The sequence below is a fragment of the Thermobia domestica genome, chromosome 9 (assembly GCF_964235325.1).
Source record: "Thermobia domestica chromosome 9, izTheDome1.hap1.1, whole genome shotgun sequence".
In the NCBI taxonomy this organism is placed as follows: domain Eukaryota; kingdom Metazoa; phylum Arthropoda; class Insecta; order Zygentoma; family Lepismatidae; genus Thermobia; species Thermobia domestica.
This window is the reverse complement of record NC_137462.1, coordinates 117,054,936-117,075,957: the sequence shown is the minus strand read 5'-3', so window position 1 is coordinate 117,075,957 and position 21,022 is coordinate 117,054,936. Positions and strand designations below refer to the sequence as shown.

The 21,022-nt window shown below is 35.8% G+C and overlaps 1 protein-coding gene across 1 annotated transcript in view; it reads right to left on the bottom strand.

Annotated features, from left to right (window-relative positions):
- Nucleotides 1–21,022, bottom strand: part of LOC145694963 (Golgi resident protein GCP60) — a 141,915-nt gene that overhangs the window by 85,325 nt on the left and 35,568 nt on the right. The window contains exon 4 of the mRNA XM_081771777.1: nt 16,951–17,055. Coding sequence (XP_081627903.1) covers nt 16,951–17,055 — 105 coding nt within the window. The remainder of the gene's footprint in view (nt 1–16,950; nt 17,056–21,022) is intronic.

Below are 21,022 nucleotides of genomic sequence, written 5' to 3'. Positions count from 1 at the left end.
GACATTATATTTAACTTAGCATTGAAAGTTCTCAAAGCCATGAAATATTCAAATTCATCACCTACTCTTAAGAAGAATATACAAGAAGCATAACATAAGAGAAACATGATGAACCACACACACACATACATACAACGTTGAGCGGAGCGTTAACTACTACGAGAGAAAACTAAAGACTATTATGATAGAAGAAAGAATAGACACAGAAGGGTTCTCAACCCCACCTTGAGAGATAAGCATCCGCCACCATCCACTGTGCTTTAGAAAGAATAAAAAATGAAAGTGAGAATAAAGCTGACTGTTTCACATGTGGCAGGCAGCAAGTACTGAAGCTTTCAGAAGAGTAATGAGTAACAAGTTTCTGCTTTTTTCCATTTATTTTTATAATATTTTACTTTGAAAACTGCCAATGCAAAACATAAATCACACGAAAAAGTCACTTTACCTTTCAAAAACGAAACTTTTAGTGACAAATTTGAAAAAAGTAAATTTTAGGGATCAACTTGAAAAAAAGTAACTTTTAGTTTTAAAAAAGTGACTCGCTACGAGCCCTGTAATGTGGGAGAAAACGGGAGTATCCCGAAAAAGTTCAGGGACGCGATAATGTCCACCACTAATTTACTTAGCCGGGGATCGAACCAGGGATCCCACGCACCAGAGGTAAGTACTTTACCACTGAGCCAACGTGTCCCCTGGAAGGATTTAAGATCAAAGGAAATAGGAAATGGATTCAAACCGGGAACACGGGGAACAACAACCGAAAGAATGGCGTTGAAATTGTCTTGAACAAGAACATGAAGATAGTAGGGAACGTGAAGAGAATAAGCGACAGAACTATAATAGTCAAGCTCGTGCTAGGAGAAAGAGAAACCTTGTATATGGTCAATGCTTTACAAGTTCGGTGTAATGAGGTGACAAAGCAAGAATCTTGGATGGAGTTAGACAGCACTCTGCGCAATAGTTCGTTACATGAGAAGCTTATCATAGCAGGAGGTCTAAATGGGCATGTAGAACGATCAAGATCCGGATATGAAAGAATATATGAGCGCATTGACTGAAAAGACAGAAATGATGAAGGTGAGAACATACAAATGACGAAAGCATACAATATTGCTATCCTGAATATCTTCTATAAGAAGAAAGAACACTTTATTATATAAGAGTGGCACCTCAAAATTTCAAATCGACTTCGTCTTATGGAGGGGAGAACCTACGTACGTGGTGTTAAAGGAGTGCAAAGTAATCCATCACATTCAGAACCATCTATCACAGTGCAGAAACTCCCATCACATTCAAATTAAGCATTTGCGTAGATATTGATATAATGTTAAATAATCAAATAATAATGTATTCACACTCAACCAAGTTTCTGGGACTTTGACTAAATCACAATCTTTCTTGGGGAACACATATTTTCATTGGCCCAAAAGATCAATAAAATGCTCTATGCAATAAAATCTATCAAACATGTTTTAAATATAGATACGCTTCGTAACTTTTTATATTTCGGACTCATTCAATCGTTACTAACATATGGCATAATCTTCTGGGGAAGTTTCCAAGAAAATAATATATTGTTCAAGATTCGACAAAGGGTTTTAAGAACTATAACAGGGACCAAAATAGACGATTCATGTAGGCCAATATTTAAGGAACTTATAATATTGTCTTTACCCTCACTATACATATTTCGCATGTTGCTCTTTGTCAAAACTAACATTGAATTACGTAACACACCATCAATCCATAAATACGATACCAGGTGTAAGGATAAAATCCCCAGCAAACAGCATCGCACAAAGTTATACGAAAGGAATTCAACATTTATGGGAACCATATTATATAATAAACTTCTTCAGTATGTCCGAATGACAGAACGAAGAGGAGAATTCAAGAAATTACTGAAAACCTATCTATTACAGCACTGTTTTTATTACGTGAATGAATACCTAGATGTGTAAATTAATTGATTACTGATAGTATTAAAAATGTATATTGTTTCTGTTTTTTTTTTCTTTCTTTTTTTGACAATACTCGTAGCCTAGTATTTTAATGTAATCAGTATGTATGTCACAACTATGTATATTTATGTATCTTATGTCTTGACGAGTGTTATACGTACGAATTCGTGCAATATGTATGATTATAAAGACGAAATAAAATGAAATACCAGATGAGTCTAACGGAGGAACACCGCCTCATAAGGCCGGTATCTGTATCAAAGAAAAGTAGGAAGACAACGACAAAATGTTTCTGTTCAAAACGAAATAGTGGAAACTGGATGGGACAAGTACTGAAAAGATTAAAAGGAAATTACCACATCGCAAGTACTGCAAATGAAAGAAGAAAAAAAAAAGGTACGCACAGAAGAGTAGATGGTGTATCAATTGCACTCAGGGAAACAGAAAAAAAAAAGTTGTACGAGAAACAAAAGGAACAGGCCTTACTGATAAAGAAACGTGTGTTGGAATAAAGAAGTTCAAACGGCTGTAAAAGAGAAAAATGAACGATACAAAAAGTGGCCGAATTCTGCAATCAATAAGACCTGAAGGAAGGAAAAAAGATGTGAAGAAGGCACTTAGTATAGCAAAAGGCAAAGCTTATGATGAGTTCAACAACCTGAAAACTAAAGAGGGAGAAAAGAGGATTTACAAGCTTTTAAAAGTAAGTGAGAGAGAGAGAGAAATATCACATGTGCGATGCACAAAGAATGAAAATAATGAGGTTATGACAAGTGAGAAGACGCAAAAGCAGTGGAATGTATATTTTTAGAAACATTTCAATGAAGAAAACTCAATCGAAACTTGCGAAGATCTACCTATGAATCAGGACTTGTGCGGGATGTGACTGTGGTAGAGGTGGAAAATGCCATGAAAAAGATGAACACCCCATAACCGGATAATATCCCTATCGAACCATGAAATTGTTTAGATAAAGAAGGAGCACAGTGGTTTACGTCACTAATAAAATACTGAAAACAGGAAATATGCCAAAGGAGTGGTGAAGCAGTTATGTTCTGTCATTTTTTGAACACAAAGAATATATCGTCGCATGAGAAGCAGAGAACGTAACTCCAAAACTGCGGTTTTCGTTTTCTTCATGTTTGGACACAATTTTGAAAGCCCCACTTGGTGTAAATGGAACGTAGTACTATCTGTTCTCCTTGTCGATCATCTGATGTAATGTAGCTCAATTACCATCTCCTTGAAAACACCTCTTTCTAAGAGAATAATATTTTTGTCCTCTCGTCTGTAAACCTACGAAAATGGAGTTACGTTCCTCTGATTTTCATGCGACGATATGCAATAATGTAAATCTCAAAAGGAAATTACAGGGGTAAAACTATGATCTATGCAACGGAGCTCTGGAAGGGAGTGATAGAAGCAAGATTAAGGGAAGGAGACAGAAATAGCAGAGAATCAATTTGATTTGATGCTTGGACGATCGAAGACGAATGCAATATCTGCACTTAGAGTGCTACCGAGAAAGTTCTGAGAATTTCAAGGACCTCTATATGGTTTTTATTGACCTAGAGAGAGCGTCTGATTAGAGTGCCACGAGATCTTATTTGGTGGGCACTGAAGAAAAAGTGTGATCCGAAGATACATATCTATAATTCAAGATACGTATGATGGATGTAGGACAGAGTGAGGATCGTGGATGGAATGACAGATTTTACAGTTAAATCAGGACTTTATCAGGGATCTAGTCTTAGCCCATACATTTTGAAGTTCTGATAAACAAGCTTACAAAGGACATCCAAGAGTTAGCATCTTGGAATATATTATTTGCGGACAACATTGTGCTGGTGAGTGAGACCAGGAGAACACTGCAAGAGAAATTAAAAATCCGGAAACGAGCACTGGAGAGCAAAGAACTTAGAATTAGTAAAACGAAGACATATTTACATTGCCCATTCAGCAAAAATATAATTAAAAATACAGGAATATGACTGAACCAAGAGGTGGTAATGACGAAGAAATTCAAGTACGAGGTGCGATCAAAAAGTAAGGTATATCATTTTATTACGAACGAAATAATAGTCTTACATCAAATATGAATCAATCTCTTTCAAAGTACTCCCCTTATTCCAACGTTGATTCCACGATCGGAAGCACTTCTGGAAGTCTTTTTTCAGGTTCTTTAATTGCTCGTCGTCACCCTCTTAATGCCGATAATGGTGTTAAAAATTCTTCCTTTTAGCACGGTTTTGATTTTTGGGAGGAGTCAGAAGTCGCGTGATCCAATATACGTAAAGTACGACGGATGTGGAAACAGAATATTTTTCCGGCCAAAAACTCGTGGTTGTCAGTCAAAAGTCGGAAAATGAATTTTGTCCTCATTCTTTCCATTTGAAAATCGATGGCTAAAATGCTTTGTATGAACCCGTTTACGAGATGTTTAGTTCTTCGAAAAGCTCGCCACTAGTCACTGAACTGTTTGAATGAATTATTTAAGCCAGTTTTTGCATGTTTTCATCAGTTTTTGAGTTGTCATTAGTCGAAGGACGTCCCGATCGTTGCTCGTCTTCAATCGACTCATTGCCGCTTTTGAATCACTCGTATCACTTTGTGAACAGTCTTCAATGTTACCGCTTCATCGCCATACACTGATTTTAACATGTAGTTTACTTTTCTAAACCTATTAGTTGGAAACACTTTTTTTTTTTTTACTCATGTAGGGAGAAACTGACTGCTTACCAGGTCCTCAATCGAACTCCCCAACATTAAACAGCTACATAGGAGGGTAATGTACTCTTGCCTACTCCGAAGTTACCATGTCAACTTTCAGCTGGGAAATTGAAATATTAACGATAATTAAAAATTCGGAAGGTAAATGTTTTATCTTTACAGAACTGAATCCTATATTACTTCCTTCTAAAATGAGGGGCAACGCACATTATTAAAGAATGTTACTGGTAAAATTAATGCCCATCCATGTTTACAAAGATTTTATTCAGAATTGAGAAGTACTATCAGGAAATATGTAAGCATTAAATGACAAAATTAAAACCAATAATTTAAATATACGAATTATATACGGCATAGTCTATATAAATTCAGGCAGGTGGGTTACCTCGATGTTCTCAGATATTACTGAATTTAATAGGTGTTCAAATTCAGGACAAAATAAGAAACCTTTTTGTTATTGTTATTATTTTGTTATATAACAAAATAATACCATATGAAAATCCTATTAGGGGATTTCAATGCGAAGGTAGGACGAGAGGATATTTTCAAACCGATTATAGGGAACGAAAGTCTGCATAAGGAAAGTAATGACAACGGTGTTAGACTCGTGAACTTCGCAACATCCAAAAACCTAATCGTAAAGAGTACGAAATTCCCACATTGCGACGTTCATAAATACACTTGGACATCACCACACAGAAAAACACACAATCAAATTGATCACGTTTTAGTAGATAGAAGAAGGTAATCTAGCATAATTGATGTCCGGTCGTTTAGAGGGGCTGATTGTGACACTGACCACTACCTGGTAGCAGCGATAATACGAGAGAGGTTATCGTTGAATAAAGGTAATATTCATTGTCCGAAAACTGAGAGATTCAATTTAAAGAAATTAGAAGAGAGCCAGGTAAGAGAGAAATACCAGATTGAAGTTTCGAATAGATTCTCGGCTTTAGAAGATTCGGAGTGCACTAGTGTTGAGGATACCTGGATTGAAATTAGAGATAGCATTAAAATTTCAGCAAAAGAAAAATTGGGACACGCGGAAATACGTAGAAACAAACCATGGTTCGACCAGGAATGCATTAAACTAGCAGAGAAGAGAAAACAAGCAAAATTACGCTGGCTACAAAATCCGAATGAAATAACTACACAAAATTTCGCAGATATCAGGCGGGAAACTTCCAAAACTTTTAGAACAAAGAAACGCGACTTTCTGAAAGCTAAAATTAAGGAACTTGAAGATAATAGTAAAAATAAAAACATCCGGGACATGTATAAGGGAATCAACGAGTTTAAGAAAGGCTACCAACCTCGTGCTTATACATTAAAGAAATCTGACGGTACAGTTCTCACTGATACGGATAGCATCTTAAATAGATGGAAAGATTTCTTTGACGATTTGCTTAACACGCAACCAAAAACTACTGTGCGTGGAGAAAAGGTGATACACACCGCAGAACCGTATATTCCAGAATCCAACCGAATAGAAGTGGAAACCGCTATAAAGAAATTAAAGAAACACAAATCTCCGGGTGTAGATGAAATTCCGGCTGAGTTAATTTTAACTGGAGGCGAAAAATTGTGGAACAAGATACACAATCACATTCTCCTTATCTGGAACAAGGAAGAATTGCCACAAGAGTGGAAAGAATCAATCATTGTTCCAATTCACAAGAAGGGCGACAAAACTGACTGTAATAATTATCGAGGCATTTCTCTTCTGTCAACATCCTATAAAATCCTTTCAAATATTCTGTTAGCAAGACTGACCCCATACGCAGATGAAATTATTGGAGATTATCAGTGCGGATTTAGATGAAATCGATCAACTATCGACCAAATATTTACCATGCGCCAAATACTCGAAAAAAAGTGGGAATACAATACCCCGGTACATCAACTATTTATTGACTTTAGAAAGGCGTACGACTCGGTTAGGAGAGAAACATTATACAACGTTCTTACAGAACTTGGAATACCGAGAAAGCTAATTAGATTAATTAAGATATGTTTAAATGAATCCCAAAGTAAAGTACGGGTAGGAAAATTTTTGTCCACGAGCTTTCACGTCGAAAATGGCCTGAAACAAGGAGATGCGTTGTCGCCATTATTATTTAACTTCGTTCTGGAATACGCTATAAGGAAAATCAAAGATAGCAACCAGGGCCTAGAGTTGAACGGTATTCACCAGGTTATGGCATATGCTGATGATGTAAATTTAATAGGGGATGATAGGAGAACAATAGAAAGAAATGCAGATATCTTATTAAACGCCTGCAGGGACATGGGTTTAGAAGTAAATGCAGAGAAAACTAAATACATGGAAGTGCGTCGGGACCGGAATACAGCAAATTATGGATGCGTTAAAATATTAAATAATACTTTTGATAAAGTGGATAGTTTCAAATATCTAGGATCAATATTGACAGAGAAACATCATATTCACGAAGAAGTTAAATGTCGACTAAAAGCAGGGAATTCGTGTTACTATTCGGTTCAAAATCTCTTGTCGTCGCGAATTCTGTCGAGGAATTTGAAGCTTAAAATATACAAAACGATAATTATGCCTGTTGTTCTGTATGGCTGCGAAACATGGTCACTTACTCTGAAGGAAGAACATAGACTGAAAGTATTTGAGAACAAGATCCTGAGACGAATATTCGGACCCAAGAGGAACGGGAATGGGGAATGGCGGAAACTTCATAACGAGGAACTACATAATTTATATGGTTTACCCAACATTGTTAGGGTCGTCAAGTCTAGGAGGCTTAGGTGGGCGGGTCATGTAGCTAGAATGGAAGAAAGTAGAAACGCTTTCAAAGTCTTGATTGGAAGACCAATCGGAAAACGACCATTAGGAAGACCTAGGCGCAGATGGGAGGACAATGTTAAGATGGATCTCGCAGAGATAGGAATACAAAGTAGGAACTGGATCCAATTAGCTAAGGATAGAAGTCAGTGGAGAGCTTTTGTGAACGCGGCATTGAACCTCCGGGTTCCATAGGCCATAGAGTTATATATATATATAAAACAAAGAACAGACTTTCATTAGGTTGGGAATAAGAGTGCTCATTTCAAAGACTGTTCCAAAGTCAAGATACTTCATGTAATAACTCTGTGTTCTTAATGCATGGACAGAATATCAATAGTGACACTAACTGAACAAGAAATCTCCCATGGCGTGGATGATGGAAAATTTTGTATCTGCATTAGAAGAATAACATTGCCTGAATCAGTCAGCTATAGAGGCTGATGTCAGTCTAAGAAACCATGGTCAGTGAAGTCAAATCATAAGCTGTATGCATCAAGAAAGCATAACAAAATTACTGCAACTGTGGGTGAGTATACCAAAGCAAAACTGGCCAAACTCTTCAAAGTAGAAAATCCATCTTTAGAAGAAAATGAACCCAACAAGCTTGCGGGAAGTAAAAAGATGTATTACCCGCAGTATTATATAAGAATAAACATTCAGTACTTTACATTATAACACCAAACTGTATGCACTACTACTTGAGTGGGTGGTTCCACACCCATATAGAGTTGTGTGTGTGTATCGTGCCAAAGGGATGTACAGAGGCTGAACAACTATGTTTAGTGGTTCACTGTGCTCTTGCTGAGAACTGGTCTGTGCTTCAGCCAGAAGTACATGGGTATCATGGGGTTAATACCAAATTTCAATTTCTACAGTAGTAACATCTCAAAACAAGGTCACGAATGTTACAGTTTGTAAGTGATGACAGGACATGAATCACCACATGCATTGTTGGCAATACGCAAAATTATTCAACAGCTGCAATCACACGCAGAAAAGATAATCATTATTTCTGATGGTGCCCCTAGCCACTTCAAACCTCGTTATCAGCTGTCTATATTGACAAAGTCGCTTGTGCCAATGGAATGAACAGTGCTGCTGGTTATGAGAAGGGGGCCTTGGGATGGTGTAGGAAACCTCCTAAAGCATCACGCTACAAAACAACCTTTCCAGTCCAAGTACAGATGCAATTCAAAACGCTGAAGATTTCACAAGAGTGGTAAAGTCATACACATCAAATAGTTCTCATCTTGTCGCCTAAAGAGGAAGTTAAAAAAATTCCGCCAGCAGAAAATAGAAAAATGCTCCAATCAAACTACTACTGTGAAAGGAATTCAGAAGTCACATGTCTGGACTCACAGTGGTGGGGAAACTTACAATACAAGAGCTGTCAAAAGCAAGAAATAAGTAATTTTATTTGTCCAGCTACGATCTCAGAAACGGCACAATAATATTTAGATTCACAACGTACTAAACGGATGTTTGTGGCCTGTGTGTATGACATTAGTGGCTTGCAGAGGTTACAGATATCAGTTGTGAGTGAAATCAAATCGTCCTAAACTTCATGCTATCACATGGGTCGGCTGCTAACACCATTACTAGTGCTAATTTCCAATTCGCGATGTTTTAGACATTATGGGTGCCTCAGTTCCTATTAGTTCATAGGAAGGTACCACTCAATATCAAAGAAAGAAACTGATGCAGTTGAACACATTTTTAGCTCACTGAATTGCCAATTTCAGTTCTAAGCAGAGTACACAGAAGTGGTATCCATTGGAAAATATGTTTGAAAGCTGTGTCTGTTACTTATCTTTATGCAGAATGTCAAACAAGTCTAGTTTTTGATTTTATGAAATCAATATGTGAGAATATGGTAACAAACTGGTTTAATGTATGGTAAAATTTTCAATTGTTTATAAATGCTGTTCAACTCAAAGTGGAAGTTTTTCAGAGCATGTAGTACTGTATGGTACTGATCAACAGTCACGAAATCAAAATTTTGGAAATTGGCATTTTAGAGATTTTTTTTAAATTCTCAAAAAATTTACAAAGCTACAGAACGAGTTCTTCAACAAATATCTTGAATCATTTCAGAGATAAAGCATTTTAATATTATTCCGAAATTCACACGTGAGAAACGGCACAATCTTTGGCGGGCTGTATCTACCTTTATTTCTTTATTTCTTTTCGGACAAAATAATAATAATAATAATAATAATAATAATAATAATAATAATAATAATAATAATAATAATAATAATAATAATAATAATAGTAATAATACAAGTTTCTTAATTCATTCTGAACTTTAACATCCGTTAAATTGAAAAGCATCAGCAACTATTAAGATAAGACTTTTTCTTTATTTGCTTGAATTGAAAAAAAATGAAATGAAATCTTTGAGTTTTACTTCCCACGGTTATGCCGGTTAGGCTAAAGGAGACGGTGATTATGAGAAATGAATGAAATGGTGGAATGAAGAAAGTGGGAGGAAACTGGAGAACCCCGAGAAAACCCACACACACGGTGTTTTGCTTGAATTGATCTGTAGTGTGTCACATCATAGAATTTAATTTGAGTTAAACTGATCCAAGCACATATAAACTAGAAGCAGCGACATACTTTTAAAATATGTAACAGACATTTGAAACATAGCTGTTAATATTACGTCATTCGAAAACAGTACGTTTAAGTATCTGCTTTTTCTTGCGAAACATTAGTTACGCCACACGTTGTATGAGAGACTTGTTTCGTCAAGTCGAGTTTATTGATTTGAAAGGAGAATCATAAATGTTAACAGTAACATTACAAAAAGCTTGCATAACAAAGTTTACACCATTTAACTTAAACAACGCATGTTACGAAAATTACTAACACATCTCTCATATGTATATTCTCTTAATGAAAGAACTTATACTGTAAGGTCAACAATAATTGACATTCCACTTTTCTTTCCAACTGTAGTTTTCCATACTGAAATATTTACCATGGGAATGCAGAAATTGTTCTAAGAAAAATAGACAAAACGGCAGTAAATGGTGAAACCAATGTGAAAATGCAATATTAAATATATAAAATTTATTTATTTATTTATGACTTACGTGGCGCAGTTAAGGCTCTGCAAATTTGAATATATCAGGAATATAAATATTTACATAAACAAAAAATTCGCGATTACATATACATACATTATAAATTACCATGGACGACTTTCTCACGGAATTTATTTATAATAGAATGAGGAAGTGCACGCTTGTTTGAGCAATTCAATTTTCAAGTATTTTGTAGACAGCGTGTAGATGGCACTAGTGAACATCTATCTATAGTTTTCAAGTAGTATTACTGTTATAAATTTAATTTTTTAATTATGCTTTGAAAAATGATGAAATAATTACATCAAGAATAAATAAATTTTTCAATTCATAGGTCCAATTAATAGCCCATATTGCTTGGTTTTTATACTATACCATCTATAGGGTAATTCTATCAAATATTTGACACCTGTACATCGCTGTCCACACGATCGTTGTTTATTTGGGTTCTGTGATTTATTTTTAATTGAACAAATTTTATGTGTTGTAATCATTATGATAGGAACCATTTGAAGTCACTTTTTGCAAAACCATAAAGGTTTCTACGTATATGGATTAAGATTTGTTAATGACGCTCCTCTAAGTCTCCTCAAAATTCATTACTCCTGCTTTTACAACATTTCGAGCGGCAGCGTGATGTCACCCCAAGAGAGTGGAGCAAGTAGAGCCTGTGGCAGTGCCATGGAGGAACAAACTTGCCTTGTGCCAGAACAGCGGCTAAGCTTGACATCAGTAGCTTAACGCTTGTTAATACATTCAGTGTCACTACAACTGTCTGGTTCTTGTTTACATAATCACGCTCGATTGATTCTACTGCCTTTTGTACATTTAAATTTGGCAGCGCTCATTGTTATTTGAAATAGCGTAATCTGAGTAATCTCGATTACACACAAAATTCTACGACGCTGCAGCCATGGTAGCCTATCTAATCTCGTATTAGCTGCTCTCATGACAGCCATTCAAAATTACAGTTTTATTATTATTTCTATTGCTCGTCATTTCCTCATTGTCCCTATTTCTTCAATAGCTGATTTGCCTTTTCAGATTTTCCTCCTTATCATCAAATCCTGTTATTTCCTTCAGGTTAACATGAAGTAACTGATAAATAGCGTTTGTAGTAACATCTAGTATCAGACTAGATGTCCTAGAAAAACGGTCGCCAAAACCTGAGACTTTCTTAAAAAGCTCCTACCTTATGAAGGATGCAGGTTTAAAATGTTTACACTGAAAAGTGACTATCGTCATTGACGCCCGACGACGATGATTTCGCTCTGAAGAATGAAGTTCAGCAATCGAATCAAACCTCTGTTCGTTAATAACGCTATTAATCTTAGACGTTTCCCTCTAAACTGACTTCGACACACCAATTAAAATAAAAGGATAATAATTTTTCAACTATGGATTCCTTGCTAAATAGGAACAAAACCACTACAAATGACAGGACGCGCTAATATTTCTTCTTCTTGACATCCAACACAGACAAGACTGTAAGAAACAGCCAGTAAAGTTCGTCATTAAATGTTTATTCGATGAACATTACAGGCCGTTTCTTATAGTCTTCACTAACAGATTCACAGCATAAATAATATTACAAAGACTCAATTCCAGCGTAGCTCCAATAATATAACAATTGATTTATTAACCTAATTTATAAATATATCACTTCAAGATTCATCTAGATATTCTTAATTTATACAAATTGCCATATTTAAATAATTACGGAAGACAAAGTACACATGTGCCTACTTCAAAGTTCATCTCCATCGACATCGTATGCATTAATGAAATATATTCCTCGCGAATTCACTTTTATGTTTACAAGATATAAAATGTCAATTTCAGAATGTACGTAATTGTAAATACAGGTTAATATTGAATGTTTACATTGTCAGCAATCACTAATTCATACAGAAAAGATGTTTAATTACACATATCTATAATTATACAAACTGCATACAAAACACGAAAACACTGCGTTATGAAAGGTCAAATTATTTGGAAGGTAACGATGCGTAATATTTCCACTAAACAGGAGGAGGCAGTTTAACTAAGTACATATTTATTTTATAGTAGTTTTCGACGAAATCAAATACACTCAAAAATAAAATTCAGTGTATTTTAAGAAATAGAAAAATCGTCATCTTTTAAATCAGACGCATTACTCTTAGATGTCAAACTCCAAACGGCTCACAATCTATCTATTAAAATGCTACAATAGCAATTACAAGCGCCTGAGCTCCAACCTATAACTTTAGCTTTCAAATCTTTCATTTACGGTTATGTGTGATTCCACGTTTAACAGAGACAAACATTTTAAGTAATTGTACTTTAAATAGTCTAAATTATTTAACTATATCTTTTTCATAAAGTTTATGATATAAAATTATTGTTCAAAGCCTTTGTGTTTTAATAAGCCTTCTCTAAAATCAATGCATGTGAGTTGTGCTTCCATCTTCCGAGTTCTTTTAAACTATGTTTATATGTTTGTGGCCTTCCTTTCGACAATGAGATCTCGGAAACTACAGGCTCTAGAAAGATGACGTTTTCACTGATCGATTGGGAATTTTGCGTAGATTGTCTAGTTCTAATTTAATATTTAAAAAAAAAAAAAAACATGGTCATTATTTCTTTATTACATTTTTTAAGGGTACGCTGGAAGCGTTGAAATTTAAAAAAAAAGCATCACATCCTATGTGTTATACATTCCAACACCACAATGTTGTATATTGGGGTTGTATATGTCTCAGGCGTTTATTCCATAGCCAAATAGTGAAAAAGGAAAGATAACCATTTCTCGAGTCTTAAGATAAATCTTTATTTTTTGAGTGTTTTGCCCAATGAACACCATATATAACTGACATTATAATTAATTGTATATGTAATGTATTTGCTTATTACATACAGCGTGCAAGAAGAAAGAAAACACTGGTCATACATGAATTAGAAACTCCAACCGGAAGTAGGCTCAAATCTTGGAAACGGTGCGAGATATTGAGAAAAAATCTCCCCTTTATGATACCCCTTGCCATTTTTTTAAAAAAATCAAGACGTCTTTCACTTGTGTCTGTAAAGGGACATGTACATATGTTGTGAGGAATGAGAAGGAGATTCATGCTCATATGCGAATTATGCGCTGTGTAGAGAGCGCAGGTTCAGCTAGTATTCAATAATTAACGAGATTACAACGAATCAGAACAACTGAAACGTAACCTTAGTACACATGACATTATTCTTCTTTTATAATAATAATTTATAAATAAAACTAGTTTTCAGGTCAAAGCTAAAATATTGTTACTGCACGAAAGTTCGGCCCGTAACATCTTCACAAAGGCAAAGAACAATGGAAATTCTTTCAAACCTTTAGGAGCTAAACATATTGCTGTGATCTGAAAACATTAAGTGTCAAGAGTAGTAGTTTGTGGGGTAATTATTCTATGACAATAAGGATAGTTTACGTCTGAATTCATGTTCCTTCACTAGGTTGCAATGAAAAACACATACTAACTTAATGGCAAAAACATTTTTGACTATATGAAGTGTTGGTTTTTCTTTCGTGCACAAGAAATTCAAAAGGAACTGTAATCATCAATAATGATGAAACCGCGGAAACATTAAAAAGTCTCGGACCAATGAAAGCTGGTATTACAGATAAATTTTAATAATTATTATTTAATATCTAATAGCTAAATAAAGGACATATGATATATAGTCTAGAATTCTTTTTTCGTACAGGAATGTCTCTACTTGAACAAGCGTGTTGTATCTAGCCACTTTGACATCCTTTTCATCTCACCACTTAAACTTTTGGCACAAACCCAGTGTCACGCACAGATATCATCAATTAACCCTTAGAACCTATATGTTTGCTTCAAAGTGATTTTTCTTGTCTTATATCCAGAGATATGACGCTATAACAAAATGCATTTTCCGCTCTTTGCGTTCGACAATGTAAGGTAATAATATTCCTTCAAGTTTGGGCTTGAAAAGAATAAACGTGATTTGAGCAGCGTAGAAATATTTAAATATTTGCTTGGATGAAGGAAAACAAGTTAAATAGTATTGTTTGTCGGTAATTTAGGTCCACAGTTTATACATTAAAAACTGAATATAGCACTTTCACTTTCCTCTCTCACCATTTCCCTCCTTCCACCCAAAAAACTTTTTATGATTTAGTTCTAAGGCAAATAAGGGAAGTGATGTTTTAGTTGCTATTTACGTGGATTTGTTGCATTTTATTAGCAAAAGTAATTGGATGGTGTAATTTGAGTGTCATGCGTGGTATGTTAGAAGAATAAGAGTGTTGTTACTGGGTTCGATTCTCTGATAGTATCTCATTTGTATTGTGAAACAGGATTGAGAAATGCTTTATCCACGTAACTTTTCAAGATATTGCAACGAAACTATGTTCATGCATTACGTATAGGCCATAGTATTTTTCAAGGTAGATTATATTCGGGTATTTGTAGCTAGGATCGCTCCAGGGGTGCAAAATTTCCAGAAAGAAATTTTTGGAGGAAAATTTATCTAGTTATCCCAAATTTATCTTTTTTCGTAACATTCACATTATAAAACATTTGAAAGTTTTGTTTAATTCCGAAGACAATAACACATGAACCACAATACTCGCATGAATAGTACTGATTGATTGATTTTGAGTTTAACGTACCCTTTCAGCAGCGAGGCTATATGAGACGTGGACCTACTGATTAACGTGGAATCCGAACCACATGAGCTCCCGTCGGAAATCGAACGCGGATCTCCCACGCCAAAGGCGTGTATGCTAACCGCTCAGCCTCGGAGGAGCTCATGAATAGTACTGAAGCAGTAGCTACTCAACTCAAAGACAAAATTTTCCTATAAAAATACAGGAATTTAAAAGGGTTGATGCTAACCAGGAAAATTTAATTTAATGTACATAATTGTGACTACTAGGTGTAAAAGGGGTAGTTAACCGACTATTTTATTTATTTATTTATTTATTTTACGTTTTAACAATATCTCGAATAGCGTCCTCAGCGCGAGTCCCCGACGAGGTTAATGAGCGAGATATCAATCTAGCGTAAGTCACATTGACAATAGCAATCCCAGACTCGCTAGCGTGAGCCACATTGAGACTGGTGAGCCCCTCGACGACAGTGAGTCTAAGCTCGAGTAAACCCTGATTACAAAATGGACAAGAGAATGACGTAAGAACTAGAAACTCAGATGATTAGTACTGAAGCAATAGCTACTTAACTAAAAGTCCACATTTTCTTCAAAAAGTGCAAGAATCTAAGAATTAACAGATTTTTTTTTTTAGTTATACTTCTTTCTTTATATTAATCTGTTTGTCAGTTGCCAATATGCTTTCTTACAATACATTTTACGATTAAAGGACCTTTGTAGCATTTGTTAGTCACTATACGCCACATATCTCACTAAATGCGCAAAAAGAATTTGGGAATTTCCCGATCTCCTTTTTAATGAAACTATTTTTCTTAAATTAGATTTAAACTACTCGTACAATACGCAAGTTATGATTTGTCTGAGAATCCTCCACTTAAAACTAGTTCGTAGGTTTTTAAATATAGCGGAGGACAAGGAACTAAAGAGTGATAAATTTGTTTTACGATTTCCAACTTACTGATAATGCTATTAAAAGGAAAAATTACACACCTCTTACTAGAATCGAGCATGAACCTAGAATTGCGAAAGAATTTTGTTACTTCTAATTTTGTATTTACAATAATAGCTTGAAAAGAATCCATGAGCACTCAGATCAAACCTCCTTATGTAAATTGGAAGTAGACAACTACCTCTTGATTTAAGGTTAGGCTTCTGACTTTTGCTCCGTGTCCTTATACAACACTTAGGTTATGAACAATGAGACCCATTGGAGTGATCTGAAACACTATTCTTATTTTTTGTCTGAGCCGTTGTACTTCCAGCAGGGTTTAAATCCTTAAATAGACGCCCAGAAAGCGAATGTTTTCACCACAAGGTAATATATCAAATTCCCTGGACAGGGTGTCTATTAAAATTCCAAAATGAAATTTCGTGACCATTTCTTTCCCAAACTATAAAATTTAGTAACATTCTCAAGAGCGAATTTGGATGCGAATTGGGCCGAATTTTCATGCATGCGATAGAAGCATGGTTTGTTTGCGATTTGGTAGCATCTAAAGCCGACCAGAGACATTTTTGGTGGTGAATTTCGACATTTAATAGAACAAACTTTTTCAGTCTATACTTATATTTGCACGTGACCCAAAAGCTAAATTTCTTGACTTTCATAACCGTTTTCTGATTTCGTGACTTTTGTGACCGATAGACACCCTGCTGGAGTTTCAAAACAAGAAAAAATGTAACTTACTTTTGCACCTCTTGTTTACACCTCTCCTCCTCTTCTCTAATTTTTGCTTCTTCCTCTAATCGTAGCCGCTCTTCTTCTTCCCGTCTACGCTCCTCCTCTTCTCGCCTAGAAAACAAACATGTCTCTGTTAAAGTTTCGCAAAACTCAACGTACAAATTTTGATTACCCATTTACTATCACTAATTACAATGTTTTTTTACCTAAAAACTTATACCCAGTCAGTATCTTTAAGACGGATATCTAGAGCAACCTAGGTAAGTAAAGGGGGCGGAGCGTGCTGTTGTTTACATCACTTCTTGAAGTGCCAAAGTCAAGAAAGCGTGTAACTTTTAGCTCCACACACACAATTGGGCCCGGCCCGAAAGGAAACAGACTTTATATATTAGAGTTTAGTGTGAATGGAACGTTTGCTTTGACGTCTGACCGGAAATTCACTTCAGAAACACAACACAGAGATAAAAAGATCAAATGTCGCAAACACCGTATACGTACAGCAAACGGGTTGGGTACCCAGTCAGGAAATAGTGTGTTGTTGAACTGTATCGTATGGAAATGCACCATGTAGAACACACAACTGCAAGCTATTTATTTTTACGAATTCAAACGGGTACATTTTGAAAACAAGCCGCAAAAAACTAACAATGCATTTGGAATAGAAATATCGAATGAACACACTGTTGGTTTGCCAAATTTCGTTCTGGTGATAGAGTATTTTGCAAAATGAGCTCCGTCGGTACCACCAACATCGTATTCAAATGAGCTTCTCAAAAACGCCGCAGAAGCAGACCCTTGGAAAAACATTCTTGTCATTGCAGATGAGTTTTGCATACATCATCGTTGTTTGGAGGTGTACAGTTCTCTGAATATTCCGGGTGAAAGTTATAGCCCGGAAAGTTTTCGCCATCAGATACTTTGTTCAGATGACAAATGGATCTGCTATGACAATCGTTGGACTGTGATCAACGCCATGGAATTTAATAAACCATCTACAGGTGATGGTGTTGGTATAGTGTCTGTGGTGGGACTGATCCATTATAACTTTCTCAGAAGAGGCAAAACCATACATGATCAACTCCATGAAATGCACCACGAACTTGTCCGTAAGTATCCAGCAATAGTCAACAAACATGGTTTCTTCATGTTGGGTGATAATGTTTGTCCATTATGTCGTCACAGGATGGTGTAGATTCTCCATGAGTTGCAGAACGAAACCCTTCCTCACTCTTATCATATTTCCTTAATATATCTCCCACAGACTACCATCTCTTCCGGCAACTCGATCACTTTTTGAGACGGAACACCTTCCCTGATGCCCGGGCAGTGCAACGAGCGTTCGAAGACTTCTTCGTATCTCAAACTCCAAACTTATTTTGCCATGGAATCCAATCGCTGGCTGAACGGTGGCAAAAGTGTGGTGGCTGTAAGTGGTGATTATTTTGATGAAGTAGATATTGCAACTTTTTATTCTTTTTTTTTCTTGGGGAATTTCAGTCGCGTCAACCTAATATAGTTCATTTAGGTACACGCTTAATCCAACCATTTATATATTTCAGACCTGGTCCTTTATATTTTTAGTAAACTGCGCAGCGATACTAACAATCAACTTGGTATTTCGATACTTAAAATAAAATAATTTAATTACTAAATCACTATGGAAGATTAAGAGAACTTGAACACATATACAAAAAGTCACAACCCTTTAACAAGTTAGCTCTATTTGGTCTTACCGTATAGCGACCACGAATTACTTAATGCTTTTTGGCTATTTCAAGGGATGTTATAGCGCGAACTTAAGCTCTGACAACTATTTATATCTTCCCGTGTACAGTCACCACCAAACTACACAATTTATTAACTTCAGAACAAACTGGTCAATCTGAATTGTTATCAGTACTACACAGAGAAATACGTTTTCTTCATATCGAGGAACTGAATTAAAACTGGTCAACTCATTCCAGTGTTCTCAACAAAAGAATATGTAGCGCATATTACTAAGTAACACTCATTTATAATGTGCCCTGGAAATTGTCCCTCTTTACTCGAATTAGGCGTTCGTTTGTCCGGATACTCTTCCGAAATGCCTGAACCGTTCTTAACCAAATTTGACATGATGATTCGAGAGCGCGCTGAGTGTCGTACGGGATCGCATGTCTCAATCGAACATACCACTGAAGAATAATCACCGAAAAACAGGATGCCCATAGACTAAACTAAACGCAATGTTAACTTGAGAGCCGGATCACAAGCGCATTAGTACATGTTGGCGCGCGAACCTTTTCATAGGGAAGCCTTTGTATATGTGTATGTGTTTTGGTTTGGTTCTCAATCACCAGGGTTTCAACTGATACGCGCGGAGCGGTGATTTCTCGTCCTTTTCCTGCCGCTAACGAAAAATATGTTTCTTGGTCTATTTGTTTTTAATAATTCTTGAAGACACGACAATAGTAATAAATGTATTGGAAATTCGCACGTGATGTATTTGCAACCCTCACATATGAACACTATTTTGCTTATGATTTCGTTTGATTAAGGTAAGAAAGGATAAGAAGTGAAGTTATCTTGATATGTCTACCTGGAAAAGGTCAATCATAAATAGAAACACGAGCAGCCACCCTCCCACACAATAACTTAAAAATACGATTGTTTTTTTTTTTCTTTCTTTCTTCTCAAAGACCGCAACTCTACGTTGGCAATGAGTAAACCAGCAGCGAATCGGCAACAATCTTATCAACAACTTCTTCAACAGTTTTGTCTGCATATTTTTCTCTTAGTCGAGCGTACACATTGATGACAATTTACTTTGCTTGACTTTGAAGAGGTTTCCCTTCTTCGTGTTTGCGATAATACTGAGATAATTAGGATTCATTCATGTTTTCAATTTCGCGCTCAACACTCTCCATGGCTTCAGTTTCACTACTCCCACGTACCCACACTAACGCACGCGCGCAGACGATATTTGGCAGAGCAGTGTTACCATCTGCACAAAAGTTGCAGAAGTTACAAGTAAGTTCCGTTCTTTCTTTTGTTTCATTTACCAACAAACAAAGAAGTTCTTACGGGGTAGCTACTGTATTTAATTTAAAATTTAAGCCATTTCCTATCCATTGTGGACGATTTCTAACATTGATCAATTAATTAATTTTACTGGTCTTCTGTTCCTGATATAAGATTTTTCACGTTTTTAATCTTGCAACGTTTCTAATCTTGCAAGACTCGCATCTTAGTTGTCGGCTTTTCACTCCTTTCTTTCCTTCTCTCTTTTTGATTCTGAATCGTGACGTCATTTTCATAACCCGTTACTAATAAATCTAATACCTTTTATTTTAAATATTGTTCATGTATTGACATTTTTATATACTTAAACTCAATTAGCTCTTTGAATTGATCTCCCAAGTAATGTTTTTCGTGTGTAACATGAACTAAGTAACGTGCGCGGAGTTGCGTGAATTGAAGCTGCGTATCTCGGCTGTCAGGATAAGGTCGCGGCGAGTGTAGACTTGGAAAAGCATTTGTACACGAATTCTCATTGTAAACAATGGAAAATAAAATTTTCAGCATTAGAAATAGGATGAAACCCTTTTCGTTTTGTTGTGCGAATACAATTTTTCAAAGCCATTATGCTTTTCGCTGATATGCCTAATGCAACTATTTGCATGTCGTATTCGTTCACGAAAACAACTGATGCACTAAAACATTCTGCGAGTAATCCTAATAAAGGTTGATCGCTTCGCTCCAAATTTACTATTGTTGCATATCTATATGCCTATGCATCTGTAGCTTCGTGGCTTTAGATATTTATTTATTTTTATTTAGTTAGTATTTCATTTGAATCAACTTAGTCATTTTTCCACATAAAACACTAAAATCAGTAATAAGTTACTAAAATTTTAGTGATCACTATTTGTATACACACTGACAACTTACTGTACCAATATAAAAGCAATCTAATGTTACTCTTGACACGCGTTTCATACAATCTGAAATGTTTCACTGAAACCACTCCATATTGGTACCGTTAGTGTGTGCACATAACAAACACTAAAATTTTAATGCAATGCTAATTTTAGTGGGT